We start from the raw sequence: 27,915 nt of genomic DNA, 5'->3' as shown, positions 1-27,915 counted from the left end.
AGGCGGGAGACCACTCATGGAAAAGCTGAAGGTTTGTCATTTCTCATTTTTTAGAAAACTACCTCTGTTTTCGACAGAAACACGAGCTTGCTAGTTGTTAGTTATAATATATATAATAATAATCATAATCATTATTTCCATAACGGGGCAGCCTGTAGAACTTTACTTTGCCGAAAGCAACCGTTCCTGCCCCTCTAACGGCTACCACTGATGCTAATTCAGCAAGCAGCTAGCAAGCTAGCAATGAGCCTATGCTTACTACAACATTGCTTCATTGCAGTCAAACAGCAGACTTTAGCTCCGGTTACTGGTTACTTACTTGATCTTGATTCATTGCCGGATAGGAGGAGCGTTTTAGCTCTGATAATCCAGTTAGCAACAGTGATTTCTAGCTAACTACGATTCATGCATGCTATAAGGCTAGCGCAAGTTCAAGTATGATAGCGCTAATGCTAGCTAGTAGGTTAATATTGTAGCATGATACCTAAGATTTAAATGGAGACTATTTCTAATTCTCTGAGGGAGTGACACATAAACAGTGCTTTATAAACATTTGTGTGTGTGTCTGGGGCAAATCACGAGACAAATTCACTATAATATGAAGTATTATAACGTTTTAAAAAGATCGCTAATGCTAACCGCTAGCTAGCGCTAGCTAGCGCTAATTGCTGACTCATCCTGTAAGCTAGCTAGTAGCTAGTACAGCTAATAGCGAAGCATTGAAGGTGCATTGCACGCATTCTGTTGACAAAGTAATTTGTGTTTAGTGCAGTTAACATACTTTGATTGTAGAGATACCACATTGTGTTTTAAGTGATTATGAAAAGACCACTAGCTAGCTAGCTACATGGCACTAGATTACAGCAACTTCGTTATATTTTCACTAGACAGACAGACAGACTGACTGCAAAATACACTTCCATACATTGATTGAACATTAACAGATATTGTTCTTCTCCCCTATAGCGATTGAATATGGAGGACTTTGTTAAACTAAAGTTAACAGAACGGCAACTTCTGGAGCTGATTGACACTTTTGCAGGTAAATATGTTATATTGTTGTACTATATGCCTATTATTAATATTATAGAATATGTCAACATTAAAAAAATTACCCTATGCTCATGCATCCCCAATGAAGTTGTATGCTACACAATACTCCATTTTGTTTAGAAGTACAACATCTTGACATGTAAGAGCATTATGTAAAAGAATCCAACACTCTATATGTGCCACTGAAGACCATGCCTCCCTAAACAGAATCACATTTTGATTACCCATCACCTGTGGTCACCATTGTAGGTCCCTGAAATACCATTTCGATAGTGACAGAAATTCCACAACTATAGAAGGCAAACAATTGGCATGAGGTTTTATTAACCTTACCATGGCCACATAATTTATAGTTTAGCTACCTCTTATTTTACCACTACACCTCTGTCTACCATTGTGCACAGCAATACTTTAAATGTAATTTTCTTATTACAAAATGTGCTCTCAATCTCTCACACACACACTTTATCTATTTTCCTTTCTCTCACTTATCTTATTATTTTTGTTTTGATGATATATGATTTAATTAATTATTCTAAATCTCCCCCTCTCAGATTGCGCAGGACTTCGAGGTCCTTCATAAAGAGGCATCAGACTAAATGTTTGACCTGGAGGAGGTTCAGCGAGAAGCTTGTTCATGCGGCCCAGCGGGGGGGAGCTCCAGGTGCAGACCGAGTCTTTGTCTCAAGGTAGAAATTATAACATCAACATAACCCTAAGATTTGTATGGATTTGTGCATTTTTCGAGCCATAAGCTACTCTATGATAATAGATAAATAAACTATGGTAATACTTATGTCAAACTATTTTCTTTCTTTACAGGCTCCAAAGACTACATTGCCCTGATGGTTCTGCCAGGTCTGATTCCACCTGCAGTCTTCAGGATGGGCCGAAAGACCGTGAGGACTACAGTGTCTGACGCCATGAAGGCCTTCATCGATCTTAAGCCTGTGAGTAGTCCTAGACTCACACAGCCCCTTGGATCTAGTGATGCAGGTCTTTTAATGTAAAATCTGTTAGAAAACATTAGCTGTCAGCTGGTCAGAGTCTTTTTCATTCAAGTACTTTTTTAAGGAATATTATTATTATTCGCAGGTCGGATGGTGGATACCTTCAGGCAGCAGACCAGACCATACCCCTACACCCTGGTGTTGGGAGGAGAGGACTGCTGCTCACAGCCATTCACCGTTCTCAGTGGGCCGGCCCTGGAGCACGACAGCGTTGTCCAAGCTGTACATGTTTGTTTCAAATGTTTACTTGTGTTTGATATCAATTTCCCAAAGCAGTGTTTCTCTGCTTGGCTGTTCCTCAAGAAAGGGCTGTCTATGGAATGGGGGAAGGGGTGATTGGGGGGGTAGTAATGTGGCCCCATGCGTTTGTTTTTTGGAAATGCTCATGCATAAGGGAATTCTCTTTTTTTTTTTTTTTTTTTTTTTTTTTTTTTTTTTTTCTCTCTCTCTCTATTTCTAATATTTAGGAGGAATGTAAGGAGGGAATGAATTATTGTTAATAATTGTTGCTTGGTATTAGTCCAGTTATTTGATACACATTTTGAAATGGGGGTAGTAATGTGGCCCCAGCGTTTGTTTTTGGAAATGCTCATGCATAAGGGAATTTTTTTTTTTTTTTCTCTTTTTTCTCTCTATTTCTAATATTTAGGAGGAATGTAAGGAGGGAATGAATTATTGTTAATAATTGTTGCTTGGTATTAGTCCAGTTATTTGATACACATTTTGAAATGAGGTAGGGGTAATGTAGGCCCCATGCGTTTCTTCTTTGGAAACGCTCATGTGATAAGGGAATTGGGCTTGTTATTGTTATTCCAGTTTTTCTCTTTAAATGAGTAAATTAATATTGTTCAATAAAATCAGTGACATTAATGAAGTGTATGCATTGTCTATTATTATTATTATTAAAAATATAGGGATTTTATAGATGAAAGAATAACTAAATGAATGGGTCAAATATCAACCCAACAAGGGGGTCAATTTAACCCAATATTTGGGTTGGTGGATCTGACCCAGTAATGAGTTGCATTAACCCAACATTGGTGTCAGAATTACCCATATTTTGGTTAGGCGAAGCAACCCCTTATACTGGGTTAAAATTTCAACCCAGTTCAAAAAGTCAAAACAACCCAGCATGTGTTCTGTCCTATATTGAACCAGGTACTGGGTTGGGAATAACCCAATTTGGGTTGTTTTCAGCCCAGTATTTTTTAGTGTGTATGAATCGATTTTGAATCGGTAGAGCTTGAATCTCGATTCGAATCGATTCTTTTTGCACACCCCTAATATATAAGAATATCAATATCATGATGGGCTGCCACAGAGAAAAGTTTTAGATCAAAGACTTGATCAGATAGACAGGATTGTCGTGAGGCTTCAGACAGCTGGCAGGTTGGATAGATAGCTTAGTCATACAGTTCTGTAAAAATAGTTATGAATTTTCCAAACCCTAGTCCTCCTTAGAAGTTTCCACATTAAAAATGACAAACTATCAGAGAAACATCTGTTATTGCTAACTGTCTGTTGCAAAATTTCAATGTACTTGCATGTGAATATGTAGAGAAAGGGAGGGATTATGTATGTGTGAGAGGGAGACAGAGCTGGATGAGAATATTGCCATCTAGGTTACTTCTGTTTCGCCAGCTCCGAAAGCCTCACTTGCTATTGTGGATGGTGTTCCTTGTCATTGTGCCAAATAATATGTGGAATATATATGTGGAAGAAAATTATTGATGCTGAGAAAGGCCAAAACATTCACAGACATTAAGCATCACTTCTATAAATTGATTTGTCTGGAGCCCAGACACAGATCTCGTCAAACAGTTGTGGAATACATTCTGAGATGCTAAGAAAAGGCAAAAACATTTACAGCCATGTAGTATTAGTTGTCTGAGACTGGCTGCCTGATTGGCCAGTGTGACTAAAAGGGCTGTCTTTAAGCTTTTACCCTTTTATAAGTAATCATCCATTACATTAAAATAGCATACAACAGTTCCAAACTACTTTGACATTGTTAAGCAGTGGTTTGTTTGCATGAATGAAAAAATTTAAAGGGCTGATAATGGACGCTGTGATTTCAGTCAGCTACCTAGATGTCACATTCATCTCAACTAGCCAGTCAGCATTTTTCTCCTTCTATTGTCTATCCTCTAACAAATATTTGAAACATTTTCATTTTTTTGTTAGTAATATTTGTCGATAGACATAGAAGGTCATTCAGCAGGTTAGATTTATGGTGTGCTGTTTGTCAGACATCTATATTTGATATGACACATGAGCGTTTAAGTGTCTGGACAACTACTAAACTCCATCTTAAAGAAACTCGCCGACTTATTGGGAATTTAGCTTATTCACCGTAACCCCCAGAGTAAGACAAGTCGATACATACCCTTCTCATCTCCGTGCGTGCTGTAACGCTGTCTGACGGCTCCAGCATTAGCTTAGCCCAGCACAGATCCTGCAGGTAACTGGTTCCAACTAGCCTACTGCTCCGAATTGTGACAAAGTGACAAAATAACCAGGGTGGCCGCAGGTCCTTAAAAAGTCTTAAATCACTTTTCCTAAAAATAAGGCCTTAAAAAGTATTAAATTGTATTAAATTCAGATTGGATAGGTCTTAAATATGTTTGTGTCATGCAACCGCGAAAATGCAGGCAGTCTGTTCTGCCAGCCAGGTCAAATATTTTTTACGCAAGGTAACCCCATTTGTACATGACCTATCCCCTGACCAATCGGCTATCCTAACCTTAACCGAGGTCAAATGCCTAACCCCTACCAATCGAGCTGCTTGGTGGGCAGGTCTTGGCGTGGCCATAGTCAGTGGGATTTGCAATTTCGCCGCATACAGGTAATACAGCAATGGTTGATAGCCACCTAGAAACATGGGGAAATGGAAGTTCAATTACAAATTGCTTTAAAAAAGAACGAGTATTATTGGTTAAGGTCGGTGCCTGGGAATGTTTATGAAGCGAACTGCGTTATGTGTCGGAAGAATTTCAAACTTGGTAAACTACGTACTACGTAAAGGCTCGCCAGCAGCCCGTAATTGCTAGTTTCTGCTACACCATTTCTACCGCTAGCAACGATGTCAACGCTACTACGCTGGATGTTATGATGGGAAATCCACAGCCAACAATGCCAGCTGACCGCCGAGCAATTTGTGGCTCTATGCCAACACTCCGAGCAGAGGTGATTTGGGTGCTGAGGACTGTGACAAGCCACAATTCCTACAGGTATAATGACGGGATTGAAGAAGTGTTCAAAGCATTGTTTCCAGATTCGGGGCTTGTACAGTCATTTACCTGTGGAAAGGACAAGACCAGATACGTTATGCTAAATTTGGACTGTCGCCATATATCAAAAAATAACTCTTCACCTTAGTCCAAAAATGCGGTGCGTTTGTAATTATGTTCGACAAGACACTTAACCAGACAACTAAAAGCCAAGAACTGGACTTGCATGTGCTTTATTGGTTAAATGACAAGTGGTGCTCATAAGTTTATGAACCCATGATAAGTTGACTAAAAAGAGGAATACAAAAATCATCTTTTGGAAATTGATCTTAATTCCTTAATTAAAAAAAATAGGAAAAGTCCAAACTTTAAGGACACCAATTTTCTTTGTGAATAAATAATGCATCGTAAATAAATAAATGCCCTTCCTTAAAATACAGGGGGCTACAGATACAATGCAACCTGATAAAGTTCCCTTGGCCTTTAGAATTAAAATAGCCCCACATCCTGACATACCCTTCACCATACCTAGAGATGGGGCACTTTCAATAAAATCATCTCTCAATCAATCAAACCAGCTATGAGGCTAACTGAAATAAAACCATGCCAATCTCTAGGTATGGTGAAGGGTATGTGATGATGTGGGGCTATTTTTATGAGCAGCACTGTATACTATTTATACATATTGGCAGGTAAACAGCAGACTCTAACACCATTCTAAAACTCAATTTGGCTGTTTTTAATTCATTCATTTTAATTTGTCTAATTAACATGTAGTGCCCTATCCATAGTTGTTATTCACTTGACAAATCAGTAAAGCTTAACTATATGATACACAACATACAGGTTAGTTAATAAATATATTTATGGCACACTTACTTTGAAATGCTGAAGTAGATCCTGGGCAGTTGCATGGCCCATGAACTGCTCCATATAATCTTGACTGGACATGGTCATTTAACCAATAATGCACATGCAAGTCCAGTTGTTTGCTTTTGGTTGTCTGGTTCAGTGTCTCGTTGAACATAATTACAAACGCACCGCATTCAATTCTTAAATTTCATTTAGAAGTGGTCTTAAAAAGTCTTAAATTTAACTTGTTTATACCTGTAGCCACTCTGATAACGCCAACATGTTCCTGTTTACATGTTGTGATTTGTAGAGTCACAGCGTGTACAAAAAACAACGTAACATGAGACACAGCCATCTTCTATCCGTAAACAAACCGGGAACTATATTCTCAGACAGGATAGACAGAATAAGCTAAATTCCCAATAAGTCGGCGTGTTCCTTTAACATACAGTGCATAGTACCTAATGTTAGAGAAATATTGATGCAAAACAATAATTCCTTCAACAGGATCTTCATACAGGTAACATATTTTTTTTCACTTAAGAAAAATACTAAAATGTAAAAAGAATGTGACATCGCCACAAATGGCGATGTCACTCCATTGCCTTAGCTATGCCCTTGCCCAAAGCAAAGATAGGTGAAGAACAACATCTGCAGGCACATGTCCTTCATCTAAGATGTTGGAGTGTGGCCCACAACTACAGTGGCTTGGTGATTGTCCAAGTCCTGTGACATTTCTGTTTCATCCTATCTATTTTAGACAGCAGATCAGTCCTAGATATTGCAGATCAGTTATAAATAGGGGTAGAACGGTACATGTATTCGTATTGAAATGGTACGGGCGTCACGGTTCAGTGCATGAATTTACACGGAGAATACACGGTATAAAAATAAATAAAACTTGCATGCAAATTAATTAATGTAATGCGGAACTACTGTTAGATACGCGGGTTCTTTAGGGACACCTAATCTGTAGGCCCACCTTAGCTCTGGAGCTCTCCGCCTATGTATGCAGTTTTAGTGTGTCACCGATAGTGATGCACCGAAATGAAAATTCTTGGCCGAAACCGAAAACCGAAAAAAGAGGAAACCAAGACCGAAAACCGAAACCGAAACACCGAAAGAAATTAAGCCAATTATTAGTACCATTGCATTTATGGCTATGACTGTGTACTAACTTTACTAAAATCAAGGCATTGCAATTGTATAAATTAATATTAAAGTTTAATTTAAAAAATATCTAGCAGAAATATGGTTACAATCTGATAGTCACATACAGTATACAGTAGCCTAAGAACAGAATAGCTTACCTATTATTATTATTATTATTATTATTATTATTATTATTATTATTATTATTATTAATATTATTAATTGAGGCACTTTCTTACAGGATTTCACTGAACATATCAGACAACGAGGGTGCATGCCCCTCATCTGGTGCAGAGAGACAAGTCTTCTTCTGCGCTCTGATCTCCTGCGCTGGGCGCTGCTCCGTCTCCGTCTCCACGCGGGTTCTCCGCATCCATCGCGGCCTGGATCATTTCTCGTGCGCCCTGCTTTATTTCCGCATCCAAGTAATGGTCTTTATAACGTGGATCAAGTACAGTCGCGATGAAGTGCAGAGGATCCGAACAGATCTCACTGAAACGTGTGCTGACAGACTCTAAGAGCGTACTTTTCATTGTTTTCACTCCGTGGTCCGTCTCAACCTCTTTGCTTAGGAGACGCTTTGCAGGTGGATCGGATACTGACACACGTGCAGGTCGCGTTTTCTGTTTACGTCATCACAACATTTTCGGCCGTATTGTTTCGGTGATAAAAGTATTTCGGCCGAAAACCGAAAATGCCCTTTTGGGCCATTTTCGGCCGAAAATTTTCGGTGGCCGAATATTCGGTGCATCCCTAGTCACCGATAGAGTTAGGACCCGCCGGCCTCTTTAAGATCACAAGTTTGGGAAAACTTTGGTTTCCCAGTCAGTTACAGTAGTACAGGCGAGAGAGTGGTGGTTCGCCTTGTTTCTTTAGGCTAACTATATTAGCTTTAGCCATGCAGGGAGCAGCTTTCTGCGGTGAAAAATGGCCGGGAGACGTTGTGATAACGTTGCATTAATCAGGTAATTTAGTTCGTCTTTGCAGAGAACAGAGATGCTGTATTAAAATTTTTGGACACAAAAATAGAATATAATGAAATTGAAGCACTTTCTATTCCATATGGAGTGATTATACAGTAATTTGTGATGCCTGTTTGCAGTATAATGGTGTCAAACTATTTCACTTCACATGTGGGTGTTTTCAGATAGACAGCCAGAAGTCTTTATAGTCATGCACTTCATTTAGAATTGCTTTCTGCCATGGCACAGAGGGGAAAATGTAAAAGTCCCCTTTGGAGGACTCCAAAGGTTGTTTTTTTTCTTCTTTTTTTTTATTCATCAGTACTTCATTTGTTTCACTATTGCACAGTGACTTCAAAGATGAGGCAGCAACTGCAGCTGGGATAAGACTGATATGTAGTTGACAGATAATGCTGTGATTTGACACACTGCTTTGCAATTCCAGGGACATCTTGTGTTGATGTGTGGTCAAAGTTTGGGTGATAGGAAGTCATTGGATGTCAACAAGACATGCATCAGGGTTAAGACCAAATTAAACTATGCATTGCCTAAATTACACTTTTTGCATAATAATACTGCGAGATAATGATTTAATTAATTCAATTGCACACAATAAAATCAGCGATGTGTATGAAACACGCATAGCACATATTGCTCGTTTGTTAAGTAAAACAAGCTACAGCTTGTGTAAGAAGGAATAGCTGTTCAAATTGGTCGTTTAAAATATGAACACAATTCATTGGGGACATGCTTTTTATATACCAGTTTTTCTAACACTTTACAAGATCAGCATAATGCCTAAAAGTTTTTGTGTCCCAGGACACACCTTCAACACGAAGAATACCAGAGCTCAGGTTTTCACACTTCATATCCCAAGACAGAGCCTGAAAGAAAACTGCTCTGGCTTCAAACTATCAGATGTTAGGATGCCTCAGGCAAACAGGGGGCCCCCGCTTCATCACACACCTAGTGTTATGTGTGTAGCAAATGCTTCATAATAATAATAAGTGAGAATGATATGCAGTTTGTTAGTGTCTGAAAAGGAAAACCATCCAAGCTCTTTATGCTGTCACTTAGCTTTACCTTATCTGCCATCTCTGTTGTAATGCCAAGAAATAACAGTGTAACTACACGTCAACAATATCTCTATTGCTGTTATAAGTAGGATGTCATGACTACAGCAACTATAATTTTTTTGCGACATTCTATGTGTGGTTGGCTGTTAATGATATGATAAATTACCTAGAGTATTATTAAAGTAAGAACAGATGTCTGGATTTGTCACCTCTGGCCACTAGGTGTTACTCAACATTTGACAGAGCTTATGGTTAAAGACCAAATTAGTGTAAGTGCTGTGTTGTCCAAAATGCAGTGAATGACGCACATCAAAACATTGCATTCTCTGCATTTTTAAAATCGTATTTTCGATCCCTCTGAGGAGTTTATAAGCCAGAAATGTTTTATTTCTCTTGTTTACATATTTGCACATTCAATATGCCTATTTATTAATGTATTCAAATTTACTTGTTGCAGTGTCCAACATAACATTTTTCCCACATTTTTCACCCCCCGTCTTCCAGGCAGAGCTGCCTGGAAGACGACATTGGGGGCTTAAAACACCAAACACCGTTCACATTGTAGTAACCTGAATAATTCCCAGTCATGTTTACTGGGATATTGTATGCATTCTTTTTAAAATGATTGTATCAGCGTTTGACCGCGGCACTGGAGTAGCCAACTTTTCAGTTAGCTAGCTAGCGTTGACGCAAAGAGACTACTTTGCCGTCAGGAGGGCTGACAGCAGTGCAAGATGGGTGCAAGTGTTTGCTTGTTGACGTTAGCGGACTCTAGTAGCTAGTGTTGCACCTATAGCATTCTATCACAAGGACGCGTTGAGGCAACGAGTGCTAGCCAGTCACGGCACAGCAGGGCAGGACTAGGCAGTACACTAGACATGTGAACATGTCTCAGTTTAATGCCGAATTTGCTGATACTGATTGGAGTGATGAGATGTCTGTGCAAAATCTTGATCATGTTCTGTAAGACAATACGTAAAATATTTACCACTAATTGTAAAATACATATTGGGCAAAATACAGTACCTTGGCTAACTCCAGACATTTTGCAGCTCTTAAAAAAGAAGGCCTACTATCTGAAAACCTACAGATTATTAAAAACATCTGAGGCTAAGCTTAATTTTGTACAGCTCAGAAACAAGTGTAATTTTGAATTGTACAAAGCAAAACAAATTTATTTTGAAAATCAAATTAATCGAACAGCTTCAAATCCAAGAACATTATGGCAGACAATTAAATCTATAACTGGTGAAAACAAAATTAAAAATAATAATAGTTTACAATTATCCATAAATGGTACTCTTCTTACTGATCATGATAAAATCGCAAATTCTTTTAAGGAGTATTTTATTGCATCTGTACAAGAATTATCTTCTAGTTTTACTGCTCCTTTATTTCTCACATCAGTATCAGCGGCATCTCAGCAATTCTCTTTTTCTGAAATTGCACAAAATGATATAACTAATATTTTGTGTTCTTTGAACGCTTCCCATGCCTGTGATGTAAATAATCTAAATATGATCTTTCTTAAAACCCATGCCAGTACTCTTATACCACTTTTTCATCATTTAGTTAATCTGTGTATTAGGCAAACAGTATTTCCTGCAATGTGGAAAATGGCCCAGATCACCCCGATTTTTAAGTCTGATGATCCAACCAATGTTTCCAACTACTGACCAATTGCAATTCTCCCAACTATCTCCAAGTTACTTGAAAAAGCATTATATAATCAACTGGTCAATTACCTTGAAGACAATAATCTGCTCAGTGATCACCAGCATGGCTTTCGACCTATGCGGTCAACTATGTCGGCTCTGCTGCTTTTTACTGAGCAGATACGTCTTTAAATAAGGGCCAGATTACCGGAGCTGTATACATAGATTTTCGAAAAGCTTTCGATACAGTTAATCATCAAATTTTGTTAAATAAACTTTTTACCTACCATTTGTCCTCCTCTACAATAGATATGTTTATATCATATTTAACTGATAGATCTCAGACTATAAGAATCGGTTAGTAACATCGCAGCCACGAGTGTGTTCTATGGGAGTTCCACAGGGCAGTATTTTAGGTCCTTTACTTTTCCTTATGTATATTAATGATCTTCCTCATGTGTTGAATTTTTCTAGCTCTCTGCTATATGCTGATGACACTGTTATTTTTCTGTCTGGCTCAAATATTGATATAATTAATCGCAAACTTAACACAGATCTCCAGCATTTACATAACTGGCTGCAAGATAATCATCTAACACTTAATATCAAGAAAACAGAATGCATGTACTTCTACTCATCTAGGAGACATTTATCCACATCCAATCCCATCACGTTTTCTAATCAAAAACTTTCAGTTGTATCCACTTATAAGTATCTTGGAGTCTCTCTTGACTCACATCTCACTTATTGTGACCATGTCCAAACCCTAACCAGAAAGTTAAACCAAAAGTTATTTGTTTATAGTAAAATTAGACCATATTTGCTGCTCTCTGTCTCAAAGACTTATCTTCATGCCATCATTATGTCCACTTTGTCGTATTGTTTACCTGTTTGGTCACTCACAACAAATGAAATTCTTGAACCAGTAATAAGACTCTATAACAAAGCCTATAAGCTCCATGTCAGGCTTCCTGGATGGACTCACCACTGTACTGCACTATCTCTGTGTAATGACCTTGACATTTCAGAATTATAAATTAAATTTGTATTATGAAATTTTAAATGGTCACACTGCAGCTGCTCTGTCTACGTTGGTTCCAAAACCCAGTTCAAGGTCCGAGCGCATTACGAGATCTGCTACAAATAGACTTTTGCCTTTACCGGCTTTTAGAAACTGTTATGGACAGATATCTTTTTTCTATGTGCTCACTAAAGCCTGGAATGACATTCCACAGCACATTAGAACTTTAACATCAATAAGACTATTTAAATTAACATTTGCTCGCTATCTGGAGAGGTATACCTGTGACCATTGAGTCAGCTTTATTGCTTTGCCCTGTTGCTCATTCTCCTGGTCTGTGTGTTTATTACTGTTTTGTCTAGGAGTTTGTGTTGTGTATGTGGTGTTCATGTTCTGCAGAGCAGGAACCTGCTGAAAATCCGTTTTATACTGAGTCAGGCCCGATTGTTTTTAATCTTTTCCTGTTTAAAAAATGAAAAATGAAAAATGAAATCCCTGATTAGTATCTCATTTGAACTGACTTATGACAGTTATTGGCCAAAATGGCAGGGACTGGTCAATTATAATTAAGTTTGTTGAATTGGAGTTTTCTCTAAAGCCTGATTTTTTTTAAATTTTTTTACTATTATTCTGCGTTGAATCCACGCCATAGCTACGTACGTATGTAGGTATGCGTACATACGGACCCTACAATATAGCCTGACATGCACCTCCCCAGAAATGTAAGTTCACGTCACAGAGACGCAGTACGCAACAACTCCGCTTGGCCATGGCTTGGTAGCGTTGCATTTCTTCCTACTCATTCCGGGTGCTTTTTCCCCGTGAACAATGTGACATCGAAGAGAGGATGAGCTTTTCTTGCTACAGCTTTCCGACTGTTGTCAGAAGGCACGGGGTACATTTTGTTTTTCTGCCTCCACCGCCAGAGTCTGTACTCACTCCGGAGCGCATCGGCAACACTCTTTCACTTTCTCTACCACACACTCCCCATGCACACACACAATACATATCGGCTCCGTTAGTCTCTTAAAGTGATACAGTAGAATGACGCACACACACCAGCGCACGCAAGTATAAATCCTCACAATGGCGTAGGCCATTTACATAGACTACGGCATACGCTCTGCGTAGAGCCTATGTACTACTATAAATCCGCCTTAATACTACTACAAATACAGGTAATTCAGTACAAATACAGGCATTGGCAGGGTAACAGTGGGAGACATAAGCATTCACACCAATACCAATGGCTTTTCAACTAATAGAATTAAGGTACAACTTCAGTGATGAAAATCCAAACTGGAGTCATGTCATGCTGCTGCAGCACTGGCTGCAGTCTGACAAGTAAAATTGAAAGGAGGCATACAGGCTTTCCACGTCAATGAAAGACAAGCCTGACATCTGCAGTACAGCAGACTTGCTCTGACCCACGCCTCTGCCTGTCCCCTTATTGCAAGCCTCCTCGACACCTGTCCAAATTAAATGTTTTGCAGTGTCTGTGAGGCAGCCTTACTGCCATACTCATCACTATGTTTGGGAGGAGTGGGACTGTCTACGTTAAGTAAGAGTGATGGTGGAGATCCCAGGGCAATAATGAAAATGTTAGAGATGTTATGATTAATGGTTCAAATGTTAACCTACAATAATAGTTTTGATTGATTTAATACTAGCAGTTAAACAGTTAAACAATAAAAGTTATAAAACATTTTTGTATGATAAAAGAAAAAAAAAGGCTATACAGTCTATTTCTTAACTGCTAGTTAACTTGCTACTGCACGTTTCGTTTTAAGCTGCTCTTTTTCTGCTTGTGGGTCCGTGTTGGACGGTGCACACAACGGAGAGCTACGTGACACATGCCACTATCGATGAGGGCCTGGGGGTAAATTGGCCGTCCTACACACATAGTATGCCAGGCAGACATACAGCTGACAACCTTGCAGGGGGATGCGGTTGAGACAGGCTCAGACATACACTCACACCACAAACTGTAGACTTGTCGGTCGTGCGAGCGTTTCCAGAAAAGTGGCTGCATGTGTTCACGACAATGCGCGGAACATCGTGCCTGCGTGATTGGTACAAGTAAGCAGCTGTCCGCGGACACGGAGTGCGGAAATTATGTCAAAGCCTCCTGTACAGGCGAACTGGCACTCTGTTGCTTGCTTGTCGGTTAACAGTTGACGATTTGGTTAATGGGGTCGGCTATCGATAAAAAAACTCGCATCCCCAATTAATGTAGAAGGAATTTCTTAGTGTTTTGCATTATATTGTAATGCTACATGTTGTTCTTTGTGCTGTAAGGTTTTCTGAAGATTACTGAAAGTCATGCCTCTAAAAGAGCTAGTGGGCATATAAAGTGTGTCTAGGATTGATGGGTCACAGTAGACCACAGTGTGACCATTTAGATCATGATGGTATAATACACATGTACCTGATCCTGGTTCCTTCCCTCTAATCTACTTTCTGTCAGGGACCGCTGTGATCAATGGTTTGTTTATTTGCCTGGGTAATAAGCAAATTATGCTAAGCAGGAGAAGTCACCTCTAGCATTAACCTGCTTACGTTTTAGTCAATGACTTAAGTGATTTTTATCAGGATGCCACAGGCAATGGGGCGATTGAGCCAGTTACAGACTAGAATCTATGTTTTTTATTGGCAAGGACACGGTTGTCATTTAGTAGTTCTATCCGAGAAAGCAATTTTCCTGGAAGTCACCCATCCAAAAAGCAGCATTCATCATATTTGCAATTAATGGCATCATGTATTACAGCCACTGCAATCCTGGTAGGATTATAGTTTTGATTCAAAGATTGTTTTGATAAAGTTCGTTCTTTTTGATCGGTCTACACTTTATTTGTTTTGTATTACAGCTTGGTTGATTACCAGTAATTGTAATCATTAAGTTAAAAAAAGTAATTTTACCAATTCACTTTCTTTCTCTTCTTTCTCTTCCACTGGGAATGAAGCTCAGAGTTGAAAGACTTCAATAACAGAAAAAAGGGTTTAATGAACAGCATAACAAACACGTATACACTTATAGTGCGTACTTAGATAAACTGTCTGTTATTTGTTTTGTTTTGGGTATATAACCCTTGTTTCCTATTTTAAAATGCATTCATTGCAAAATTGGGTTGTGCTCAGTTCAAAGGTTTAATGCTTTACTAGACTTACTGCATGCTTTTACCTTTTTCTAATTATCTCTTACATCTTCATTGATGCAGTTGGTGACCTGAAGACATATTAATTAATTGTAAATAATTATAAATAAATATATTTTTGATGGAACTAACTAGTTCATTGCCATAACGTTATACTGTTTGAACAGTTATGTTAGTGATATTTTGAGTGAATGTTGAATTGTGAGTATACTGAACATTTAATAATCCGAGTCAACATCCATCCATCCCATTCTGTCTTGGCCTATGGAATTGTTTTGTATATTGATTGAGAGGTTACTATAATAATATTGATCATGTGCTAATTATTATTGTTCATAACTGTAATCAGTCATTATAATCATTAGCATTTAACAAGCACTACCTTACCCTATCTGCATGATTGTATCCAGTGGTGGAATTGGCCAGATTGTATTAGGGGAACCCTGCACAGAATTTTATTTGGCATTTTTTTGACCAAAAACTATTCATTTCAATGTCATTTTGGACAGTCATCATTATTTACATTATTTGTGAAAGAAGAACTTCAGACTTTGTGTGTGTCGGTCATTCACTGTCCCTCAGGTTGTGGCCTGTTGATGCGTATTGGAGAGGAAGATATGCCCCTTCTCCCAGGAGTATTTTATTCTCTCTCTCTCTCTCTCTCTCTCTCTCTCTCTCTCTCTCTCCCCCTCTATCTCTACTTCTCTCTACTTTTACCTGCTAAATCCACTGCCCATCATTGACATTAATTAGTCCAAAAAAAATCATATTCTTATGAAGATGGATGTTCATAGTCTCTTTAGACTTACCAACAATTCCTCCAATTAAACAAATGTGTGATTTGTCATTACTTTACAAAATGACCCAAAGATCCATATAACTGTTTTCTCATCAGTTAAGATTCGGTTAGGTTCAGGCAAAAAAACTACTGACCACAAGGAATTAAACAAACGACAAATGCTTTTGTTCTTGTGAGGGCAGAGTCAGACTAGCTATTGACAAACCTGGCCACTTTTATACAACCTCACATTTATAGCAGGAAAGAATTTGTTGGTCGATACAGAAGGAGCAAAAAAAATTTTCAGGGTAGTAATGCCAGGAGCCCTGATCATCATTAGAAGTTTAAAACCAGGCATTGCTGCCGTGGGAGAGGGAAGAAAACTCCCTGGCAGCCATCGCAGATTACATCATAACAGGATTAAGAAAAACTTGGTGTAGCTTGTGCTTGTGCCACACTTCAGCAACTATTTCTGAGTCTTTGACATTGACCATCAATGCTCCAGTAAATGTAACAGAAATGCAAGCCCACACTTTCTCAGTGCTATGTCCAACATGCAAACACATCACGCCCTCACTTTAGTAGCAGGCAGCAGGGATTATCCCTGCCAGCACAGAAAGCATATTGCTGCCAGTTACTTTCCAGAGAAACAACTACACAGAGTGGAATTGCCTGTTGCTCCTTTCAAGTCATCACAAGCCACAAGCAATATACTATAATGAGCGCTTGATTCACACGGAGCAAAAATGGAGACAAAAAAGGTGGAGCAAAACAAAAGGATTGGCAAAAAGCTACACAAATGGAGAAAAAAAAAATAATATAAGGTGCCGTGGTTGGGTACTGAACACTGTACTTTTTTTGGGTACCGACAGAATTATGTCGGTACTGCCAAGGACTGATTCACGTTGAATCAAACGGTGCCAAATTTCGGTACCTGAAAGTGCGTACGCTTATCTCTCCTCTCTGCATGTTGACAGAGAGTGGAGCTCCGACACACACGTAGAGCTGTGGTGGGGACGGAGCGAAGCTACGTCGACTTAGCAGCTTGTTAAGTCCCAGTGAGTCAAGACAATCGTTACACTAATATTAATGGCTAGCCAAAAGTGGTCGCGGTGCAGTTACATTTCCTCTGACAGGCACACCAGTGTTCTCCTATGCCCTGGTGACTGACTGACAGGTTGAGATTGTAAGGCATGGCATCTTTATTTCTATAGCACATTTCAGCAACAAGGCAATTCAAAACGCTTTGGATAAAACATTAAAGAGCAGTTTAACAAGGGATAGAAAATAAAAATGGAATAAGATACAAATACATGAATAAAAGTTCCAGTTAAGTGTAAGAAATAATTATTTGATAGGTTGTAGGGACAGGTTTGGGAGTGTAAAATCTTATAAATAAATAACAAAATGTTCTAAAGTAAATAGTATAAATAGGTTAGAAATTATGTTTACAACTGAAATAAATTTTTTCTCATTACAGAGGGAAAGTACCAAAAAAAGGTACCGTTGTGTACCGGAACCGAATTCCAGGTACCATTATCGGCACAGGGAAAAAATTTGAACGTTACCCAACCCTAGCAATGGCCTGTATGCAGAAATAGAACAGCCTCCAACATGCTGCTGTCAAGTGACAATTTTATTTAAATAGCCCAATATCACAAATCACAATTTTGCCTCAAGAGGCTTTACAATCTGTACAGCATACAACACCCTCTGTCCTTATCGATCCTTGCATCGGATACGAAAAACTTCCCCAAAAAAACCTCAGGGAGGGCAACTGAGGAGGGTTCTTCCTCCCTGCACGGGCAGACATGCAATAGACGTTTGTACAGAATAGCCTAACTAACAGGGCGAGGGGAGGACAGCTAGCTCTGAGCCACACAACCTCCCCTCCACCATGCAAATCTGGAAAGAGGACAGGTTGCACAGATACACAATAAGCTAAACTGAAGCACATCATTCACACAGATAGGAGAATAAACAAGCACACAGAAGGATAGAGACAAAAGAAGAGGCTGAATCTCCTAGAGGATGGAGATCCGGATCAGCATAATTACATTTTCTTGAGACCCCTTGAGAGGACACATTTGTGAAGCTGTTTTCACCTCCTGCATACAGTTAGGCATTGCACATGTTGATACTGACATGGATGTCTTCGCGTGGCTTTGCAGTGGACGTTCAGTGCATGGACAGCAAACCCATTGAGAAAACACATTCAGCTCAAAAATTACAGAATGAAGAGGTTACTAATATTAGATTAACTTTTCATCCTTCCTGTAGGATGGCTCCCTAGATTAGCCTTGATTAGCCTAGATTGCTTGACTTCCTGTGTGTGTGTGTGTGTGTGTGTGTGTGTGTGTGTGTGTGAGTTTTTGTGAATTTAAATGTTCCTTCTGTCAGTTATTTGTCCAGTTAAGCATTCAGACGTGGGCTGGATTGTGTGTGTGGGTGTGTATGTGGTGGGGGGTGGGGTATGGGGTAGTTGATAGCAAAGGCTGAATGGACTCCCAGAATGACTATGGTCTGATAGGGTGGAAATCTAACTATGGGCTCACCCTGCTGCTATTGGCCTTAATGTCACTCCTGCATTTGGAGACCGAAGAAAATCCCAGGAATGATTATGAAAAACGAGATTGGGTTTCACTGTGTTTAGTGCATTTTCATTCCCCAGGCACTAGCAGGAGATTCTTAGTGAGAGTGGTCTGTCTGTCACTTTAGCAGCATGGTGTTACATTGTGAAGGAAATGACTTTTGGATATGTGCTGTTCACACTAAGCTTCCTATAGGACTGGCTGATACAATCTGACAGTGATCCATGAATTTACACTATAACCTAAAGTACAGCCATCAAACAAGCCAAGCTGTCAAGTTTGTAACGGTATAATCTGGGGATTTGACTTTTGCCCATAAATCATATTCAAAGTTTTTTTATTAATTTTAATATTCAAATATTTATTAATAATATTATATATATAGTGTGTGTGTGTGTGTGTGTGTGTGTGTGTGTGTTAGAGTGAGAGAGTGACGGTGATTACCAGTAGCGTCAGAGTGAGTAGCGACTCTAGAGTCATAGTGAGAGGAACAAAGCGTCTCCCCTGTTCTTTCTGACCACGGTGAGACATCTGGAGCAGGAAAGTTAACCCTCTCCTTGATTTCACATCGTTTATGGAGAAGGAGAACCAGGAAATGAGTCGGGGGAGAATGCAAGCCACGGCCAAGCGACGTGCGTCGCCACGACGTGTAGTTACATTTTGAAATGCGTGAAAAAGCCTCGGAATCTGAATGGAAAACGTTTAAAAGCAAACACATTTACAAAACATAATGCCCATAACAGGTTTGAATATTAAGGGCTGCCTAATATTTGTTTGAATATCATTATTTTTTGAAATATTCAAATTATATTCGAATAACGAAGTTCGGAGTCAAAGTCCTAGTATAATCTAGATCCCCCTTTGACAAAAGTGTAAAAAACTGTCACATTAGCAAGGATGCAAATTACTGTACTACTGTATGTGCATATAAGTACAGATATAAATTAAGGACAACTGGGTTGCGATTGTCAGGTCAAAGCTACACTTTGATTGAGGTTTATACGACATTTAGCTAAGTAAACATATTCTACTTTTTAATACACCACCCAAGAGACTGTAGGCATCAATGAAAACTAAACAACAAATCCATACAACTCTTTGTCCACGGTTTCTATAAACTTACTTAGTATTGTAGAACACAAATCCAAAGAACTGCAAAGTGTAACTGCCTCATACTCACAATTAATAGTAAGGCAGGCCCTATGTTGGTCTCGTGATCCTTTAGCACAGTATGACAAATAGGTATGAGACTAATTAACTCTTGTTATGATTTGATACTATAAATAAAATTGAATTGAATTAAAAATATTCACAGAACAGCAGAATTTCACGATCTTTCCTCAAAATCTAAATCCAAAGGCATCTTGATCTTCTTACTACAATATTTATGTTGATCTGCACATGCATGACTCTGTGGCTGAAAAATTAAGAAAAAGAATTCAATAGTTCACTTGAAAATTTGGTTTAGGCAAGTGATTATTATTAGACTGTGACATTTTGTATTACAAATCAGATATCAGATCCTTAAATCATAAGTAATAGATAAAATATCTAATGTATGTAGATTATTATCTTAATGAGCAGATTAGTTCAGGCGTGCACATGGAAAAATGTACACGTTCAAATCTTTTTTGTTTTTAACTTTTAACACCCCGCCCCCCACACACACACACAAACACACACACACACACACACACACACACACACACACACACACACACACACACACACACACACACACACACACACACACACACACACACACACACACAGGCCAAACAGTCAAACTAAGTCAGTCCACCTTTTTCGCTCATTGAAATTCAATTATGTAAAGAAAATGTTGAATCATCACAATTTACTGAATGGAAATAAAATGAGATGCAAATAAGTGTGGTACCATGCATTTGAGGCATTTTGTCACACCATAATGGTATGATGTTGATAAGGGAAGTGAGGCCAAAATAAATTGATTCGGAGTGACAGAAATAGAGAGAGAGACTGAGAAATATGAGAAGGCTCAAGTGTAATGCGTGGAAGAGAATGTACATACTGTAACATAATATGCATAGATGGTGGAGGGTGACTAAAATAGCATGCATAAAATGATGCATTTAATGTGTGATTTGCATGTAATGTGTTCATTTTAATGCATAGTGACTGCTTAATTTAAACAAACTGAGCTCTTTATTATTTTCAACTATCCATTAGGTCATTATGCTTTCATCCAGACATCTACTCAGAAGAAATAATTGTCCTTTGGATAATGTGACAGCCCAATAGTAGGCTTAAATGTACCATTAACACCAGGTCTGTGGTTTTTGGAAATGTCTGCCTGCCAGCCTGTCTGCCTTCCATTTCAGCATGGCACAATTTGAACTGTGACAGTTCAAACTGCTTGGTTTCACCCTGATCAATGTGCTGCCAAGATGTCAGAATCTCGTTAGCCAGTGAAAAGCTACCAAATCTTTGCCCGTGGTGCCTACAGCTTTGCCTCTACAAGACAAAATGTTCTATGGTGTGTATGTCTGTCTGTAGCATCTGTCAGGGTTAGTGGTGGTGCCAAAGACTTATCTCCTGTTAGCTGCAGTCATTTGCACATGTCCTTGCAGTTGTTTGGCTTGAGCTCATCATGGCAAGAGGGGGCAAAAAGAATTGTAAGAGAGCTAAGAAACAGTTAGACAGAGCTTTCCACTGCATCTGATTTGGTATGATTTTGTGGTTCTGTTAATGCTGTTTAACTTGCCAAGTAGCACTTATGCTGCCTAAAAATTGCTCTCATCATTGTGTCCATGAGTCATTACTGAGTCTATGAGTGCCATTCTTTACTTGGGCTGCCTGTGGTGGTTTAATTAAGAATGCATGCTTGTTCTATGTCATAAAAGTGTGGTGAACAGGGATTTTTGTATTTAAGTCCCATTTGGATCGCGACCTCTGGCTTTATGGGAACATGATGTGCTGAAAATGAATTACTCTGTAATATGCATGGACAATATTACATATTTAAAAAAAAAACAAAAAACTACTAAGGGCAGTTCAAAACAAGAACATGGTTTTAAGTGTTTCCCCTAAAGGCCTGGTGGGCTGCAAACGGGAACCCCCACCAGACCAGAAAATTCTTTATTTTTTTAATGCCAAAAGTTAGTTCACGTTTGTAACAGCATGCCAGTCAAGTTTAAATATTATTGAAACGTTGTCCGTAGCCTAATGGTTACAGACAGGCTTGATAGTGAACGATGCGCTAATGTGTTGACGGTTGTTGTGTTTTTAGCTAGTCTAAAGAATATTTGGTTAAAACCATAAACTGTGTGGTTAAAACATATTGGTGATGCTGTTTTGCCCTCATTGTTCTCTGTGAAGTTTGCTGAAAATGATTTAAGGTAGCATTTTATGTGGAGTGAGCACTGTGGATATAACGGGAGTAACAGGCGAAATTGGTTCAAATGCCAATGAGGTGTCCTGGTAAGTGATTGGTTACCCAGTTAAAAATGTGCAGCTCTAAATACAGATGTGATTACAACCCTAGCACCATTCTAGGGCTGCCACCTCTTAGTCGATTAGTCGACTAATCGGTCGTTTTGGTCTTAGTCGACTAAGATTTCTTTAGTTCATTAGTCATTTTTTATGCTTATTCATGCTTAATTACTCATTTCTAAGAAACATGAGCACATTTATGGTAAACACAAGATTTAAAGTGGTGCTTTTGCAGTTTAAGTGTTAGTCGACTAAGAATTTCTTTAGTCGAGGACAGCCCTACAAAATTCGAATGAATTTGGTTGAAAACCCTTATGTGGAGGTGGTTAGGAAGTCAAGTTATTATACAGTATATCAACTGGTGGCACGGTGGCTCAGTAGTTGGCACTGCCTCACAGCAAGTAGGCACTGCCTAGTACTGGATTTGATTCCTTGTGAGGAGTTTGCATGTTCTTTCTGTGTTCGAGTGGGTTTTCTCTGGGTCCTCCGTTTTCCTCCCACCATTAAAGGGTAACTAAAAATTGGTACAGTATAAGGCAAGTGTCTGACAACATTATGGAAAGGATCCCAACAGGGGTCGACCTTTTGTTAAAGAGTAAGATCCTTTTTTTAAAACATGAAATAGCCCCAAAATCGCTAGCGCCAATCCTACCAGAAATAAATAGTAATTTTATCATCGGAAAAAACATTTTATTCAAAGTCAACAAAAACAAAATAAAACTATGAAATGCCGCCTTGGTTCGTCTTTCCACTATTCCAACAATCACCACTCTGGTTTGGTTGAAATAAACCCCTAATTCACCCATTTATATGTGAAAATATGCTGGCTCTGTATTACGCGCTAAAAGTAGGAATGCATCGGCTAGACATCGGAATCAGCTGATGTCTGCCCTATTTACTGTCATTGGCGCATTGACAAATAGGGTGACATGCGGCGATGGGAGTAGCAAATGTTTATATAGTTTTCCTGTGACATTTCAAATGTAAACGATTACCTAAATGCTTATAAAATATGGAGAGATGAACTGAAGGCCAACAGAGCACAGACCGACAGAACGACTTAGCCCATGTTAACCACAGTATTCAATAAGGTGAAATCCCCGCAGACAGGGTAGCTTACTGGCTGGTAGCATGCAGCTAAAGACACAGGGTAACATTAGCTTACCGGTACCCTGCAGCTGCACTTTTCTAGACCCCATGACCACTGCCAGAGTCGGAGATGACGGAGAAACAAAAGAAAATCCCTAAAGTCACTGGTGTAGCAATATTTTGCCTTCCCCGTGAGTAAGTTATGGACTCAAACAACATAGGGAAAGCATGTGCACTCCTACGGGACTTTATGATGCTTTCAGGTAACTTGTAAGCTTGTTAACAGTGCATTCAATTGCGTCATTAAAAAAAACTGAGAAACTCAAGCTGTTCATACATTTTTTGATAGAATTTCTGCTCATTCAAATTTAGTACGGAGGAGCCCCGGAGGTGACATGGAGGAAAAAAAAAACGAAGAAAAAAACCCCCCGATGTACTGGGGGTAGTGTTAATTTTGTCACCTATTTTTAATTTAGTCTTAGTCTTAGTCTTGTGCCAAAAATTGTTGGTAGTCAAGTTTTAGTCGACTAAAAGTCTCGTCATTTTAGTCTAGTTTTAGTCAAAACATTTTAGTCTTTTTTAAAAACAAATTATTTCTGATAACCATTTCAGTAAAATAGTTATAAAAATAAATAAATTATATAAAGTTAAATAAATGTTGAGCCTCTTATTTATTTCACCAGTAAATTTCTGCTAAATGACAAAAACAGCCACTGCATGGGAAAAGGATATTTTACAATAAAATTAATGCAGCATGAAACTGGCGAGGCGTATTTCAAGTGAACGCAACATATGTGTTTTTTTTCAGACAATGGCAGCTGCAGCTACAGACTGTCGTACGTCTCGTGTTGGAATCCTACACAGTGAAATAGAGACAAACTTTTACACCGTTTAGTTGTCAGCATTGTAACCGTGTTTACTCCAACTGCTAGCTAGCGGTAGGCTAACGTTACCTGCTGCCAAGCGTAGTGTTAACTAGCGTCCCGTGCAGCGATGTTTCGGTTGACTCTAACATCAGTTTAGGAGCATCAGAGAGAAGCGCAGGCACCAAAATCTGCGTTGCTATTCGGTCCGGTAGATAACGGTCGTTAAAGATGCAGTAGGTAAGTCTTATAAAACTAACTTTCTGTCATATTTGCTGAAACTGACCCTATGTTCCAGTGGAACTACATGAATTATGTAAAAAAAAAAAAAAGACAGCTCCTCTGGCACCACCTACAGCCTGTAGTGCCATCGGCAAAATTCCACCGCTCCCGGTCGATTTTCTCCAATCAGGGCCACAGGGGTGGTCTATCTGCCTGTCAATCACTGCTCAGGCACACGCATATATAGCGTTCTCCCCTTCCCCCTCCCCGCGCACGAGCTGCAGAAAACAAAACAAGAAAAAACGAAGAAAAATAAATAAATAAAAACACGTACTGGGGGGCAAACACTAAACTCAAGATCTCGACTTTCAAACTCGAGATCTCGACTTTCAAAGTGATCCAGTCCAGATGTCAGCGGGAGGTGGAGATTTCCGGCCGGCAGCAGCATCTCCTCCCCCGGGCAGGAATACAGCTTCGCCTAGCTGCTGCGGTGGTCCCCCGGTCATGTTTCGTCATCCACAGTCCGCGTCCCGCCAGACTCCTTTTAAGAAACCTGTGATTTAAACTTCAGCAGGCTGTGAGAGTCCTCTCCGCTCAATCCTGGTACTGGTTCTGCCGGGCTTCCCTTCCCTCCAGCAGGCCCAGCAGTACGTCCTGGGCCTCCAGCTTCTTGGTGTCGGTTTTGGCTCCCAGGAAGCAGGCAGTGAGCTCCAGATCCTGTAGCCGCAAACGGACTCTGCTGCCCCGCACCACAATAGCTCCTCTCCGTCCGCCTGCCACCGGCAAAGGCAATGTAACTTTCCGCTGAAATCGACGTACAGGTCGTCCTGGACTACGTAGAAGATCCTCCCGATCAGCAGGGACCGGCGCAGCAGCGAGGCAAAGCTGCCGGCGGCAGCGTCTTTTCCCCCGGGAAGGAACACAGCTTTGCCTTGCTGCTGCGCCTGCTGATCCAGATGGGACCGGCCAAAGACAGTGGTGATCGGGAGGATCACCACTTAGTGTTTAGTGTTTGCCCCCCAGTACGTGTTTTTTTTTTTTTTTTTTTTTTCTCCGTCACCAAGTCGAGATCTCGAGTTAGTGTTTGCCCCCAGTACATGTTGTTTTTTTTGTTTGTTTTTTCCTTTGTTTTTTGTTTTTTTTTCCTCCATGTCACCTTCGGGGCTCCGTACATTTAGTGCAATGAAGATGGTTCAATATTTTTTAATGAGATTTATTTAATCCCTTTTAGCTAACTTGATCTAAGGAATGTATTTTTCTAATTCTCAGGTATTAACAACTTCTGTCATCGTTTGACAAAAAAGTTCTGTATGTAACTTAAAGAAGGGAAGTGATACCACTTTGTTACTTTTCTCTATACAAGTAAATAAGTAAATTGTTCAAGGATAACAGATAATTAAAAAAGAAAAATCAAGTGTTGCTACTTAGCTCAGGTGATAAAAATGTATTAAGATTAATAAATTATATACAGGAATTACTGTAGCCAATCAATTCCAACTATAAATAAGTAAACTTATAAGAAATGAACCTGCAATGAAAATTCACTTTTTGCGTGAGAGAGGTCAGAGTGAAGGGTCCACTGCCTTTGCAGGCATTCTGCTGTAATATATAATTACCACACCAGATAGACGGCTCAGTTTAAGGTAAGTGTTTGTGTAAGTCTACTTCTTTGTTGGTGATAAAAAAAAGTAACTATGGGCTTATCTTTTTACTGAGCAGCCTCAAGGTTAATACTATCCCTATCATTTATTTAATGTAGAGATCCTTTGTTGCTTCAACGGCCCTTTACTCATTTCACATTGCAAGCCTGGAGTGATGCTTTCCATCTGACAAGGCCAAATTCCAAATGTGGTCCGAGGCCATCTGCACTCTGCGGGAATAGAGAATCAATCATTTGCTGTGGAGAGGTGAAAGGTGTCCATGGCCTCTGCCGCATAGACTAATGCTACCTACAAAGCTGCGCTGCCAAGACACAGCCAGTTACTTCTGACAAGGCCCAGGATTGCACATTTGTGCATACACTTTTAAGCTCCTATAAATTCAACTGATGTACACAAACATATAGACCAACGCACACTGTCCACAGCTTGAGCTCTTACTTAAATGGATATTTCACCGCTGGAAAGATGAATATGTATTAAATTGGGTCATTTATGTAGTAGAAATGTGAAAGTTTTTTAGAAGTTGGTGCCTTCTAGACCGCAAAAATCCAGAAAATGTATTTTGAATGCACTTGCTTCGCTTCCCAACGAATCCCCTCCCAAGCCACGCCTACCGCTTACAGCCAGACAGATAGCATAGACGGGCAGTCAGGCCAACTCAAGTGTGTTTTATTGTCATTTCGACCATATACACGAAACAACGTTTCACCGTGGCTCAAGTGGTGTTACACATTTAAAATATATAAAAACGACATTATATAAAAACGACATACGAAACAGGCTACATTTAGTGCACACACATTAGGCTCCGTAAAGTTCAGCTAACACATTGGTAGCATTAGCGCTTGGTGGGATGTTAACACTGAGTATAAACACAGCCGTGAATTTGCGTGTAATGTAGAATGGTCGGCATTTAACAGTCACAAACTCCACCAGCAGTTAGTTGGATACAAGCACCCCATTTCTGCACCAGTCCGTGTTAACACAGCCCACCTCCACGAGTCTTACCTGGCCTGCTTGGAGGGCTAGCAGGCCTGGTAGCTGGATAGCGGAGTCCGGTACACTGTTGTTCAGCCATGTTTCCACAAAAACACAGGCGTCTCTGAACTCTCGTTGGGAGTTTCATTGAAGTTTGATGTCGTCCAGTTTGTTGTCTAATGAGTGGACACTTGCAAGCAGGCTGGATGGGACAGCTGGCCGGATAGCGTTAACTTTCCACCTAGCTCAAACTCCTGCCCTCGTCCCTCTTTTCTGCTTTCACGCACACCGCTTTCGATGTCCCCTTACCCGGCTAGCGGCATCGAGCGACACCGCAGGCTTAGGTGCTGGTCTCCGTAGCAGGCGAAGCTCGCTTTGTGTGTCGAGTTTGAATGCACATAATTGTTGTAAAAGTTTGCTGCTGAAAAGAGAGAGCATGTTAGCTTAGCTTCAAGATGGCTGACACGCGACTCACATTGGCTAGTGACAGTCCCACCGCCAATGGGCGGGTTGAAAACATGCGGAACTAGCTGGCTGTAGTCCATAGACTCTGGGCAAAAATGCCTCCGTTGACGCTAAATGACGATGTTTGCATCGTCGGAGGCTTTTTTCCAGACCCACAATGCAGAGATCTCTCGTCTCAGGGGGACATGAGGGAGGGAGGCACGATCATTCGAAAATACTACCGGGTTTCTACTGATACAAAGCTTAATGCTAATCTGTGAAGTATCCCTTAAGAAAAATTGGTATTATTATTTTCTCTTTTAAATGCAGAGTATGTGCATAGTAGTTGCAGTTTTTGATAGACTGTTAGGAAGCTAAAGGTTAGCATTTGGATACAGGTAGTTGGGAATGGAATCAAATGTACCATTTAAATGAGCTACATAATAGATCTGTATAATGACTACGCTGTCTGTGTGTACACAGTCATGTACAGTTTCCTACTGTAGACTGCTGGCATGTTGAGAATCTTTGGGGGAAACAGTGTAATTTGGAACACAGTAATAATGGTAGTAGTTTAAACTTGTCTTTTTTTTATGGAGGGTAAATTTTCTATGCCTTCATATCTTGTCAAGAATGTTCTGATATATGGCAC

At 39.7% G+C, this 27,915-nt stretch overlaps 1 protein-coding gene across 1 annotated transcript; it reads left to right on the top strand.

The window, feature by feature from the left end:
* The first annotated feature begins 2 nt into the window (after positions 1-2).
* On the top strand, positions 3-25,476 carry LOC120556479. Its single transcript, XM_039796124.1, has 8 exons — positions 3-31; positions 967-1,042; positions 1,608-1,742; positions 1,876-2,003; positions 2,149-2,395; positions 24,755-24,855; positions 25,002-25,202; positions 25,450-25,476. The coding sequence occupies exons 3-8, from the start codon at positions 1,691-1,693 to the stop codon at positions 25,474-25,476; spliced, it is 756 nt and encodes a 251-aa protein (XP_039652058.1). The 5' UTR covers positions 3-31; positions 967-1,042; positions 1,608-1,690.
* The last annotated feature ends 2,439 nt before the right edge of the window (positions 25,477-27,915 follow it).

Source organism: Perca fluviatilis, chromosome 3 (assembly GCF_010015445.1).
Source record: "Perca fluviatilis chromosome 3, GENO_Pfluv_1.0, whole genome shotgun sequence".
Taxonomy (NCBI): Eukaryota; Metazoa; Chordata; class Actinopteri; order Perciformes; family Percidae; genus Perca; species Perca fluviatilis.
Note: the sequence above shows the minus strand (reverse complement) of the source record. Positions and strands in the feature narration are given on the sequence as shown.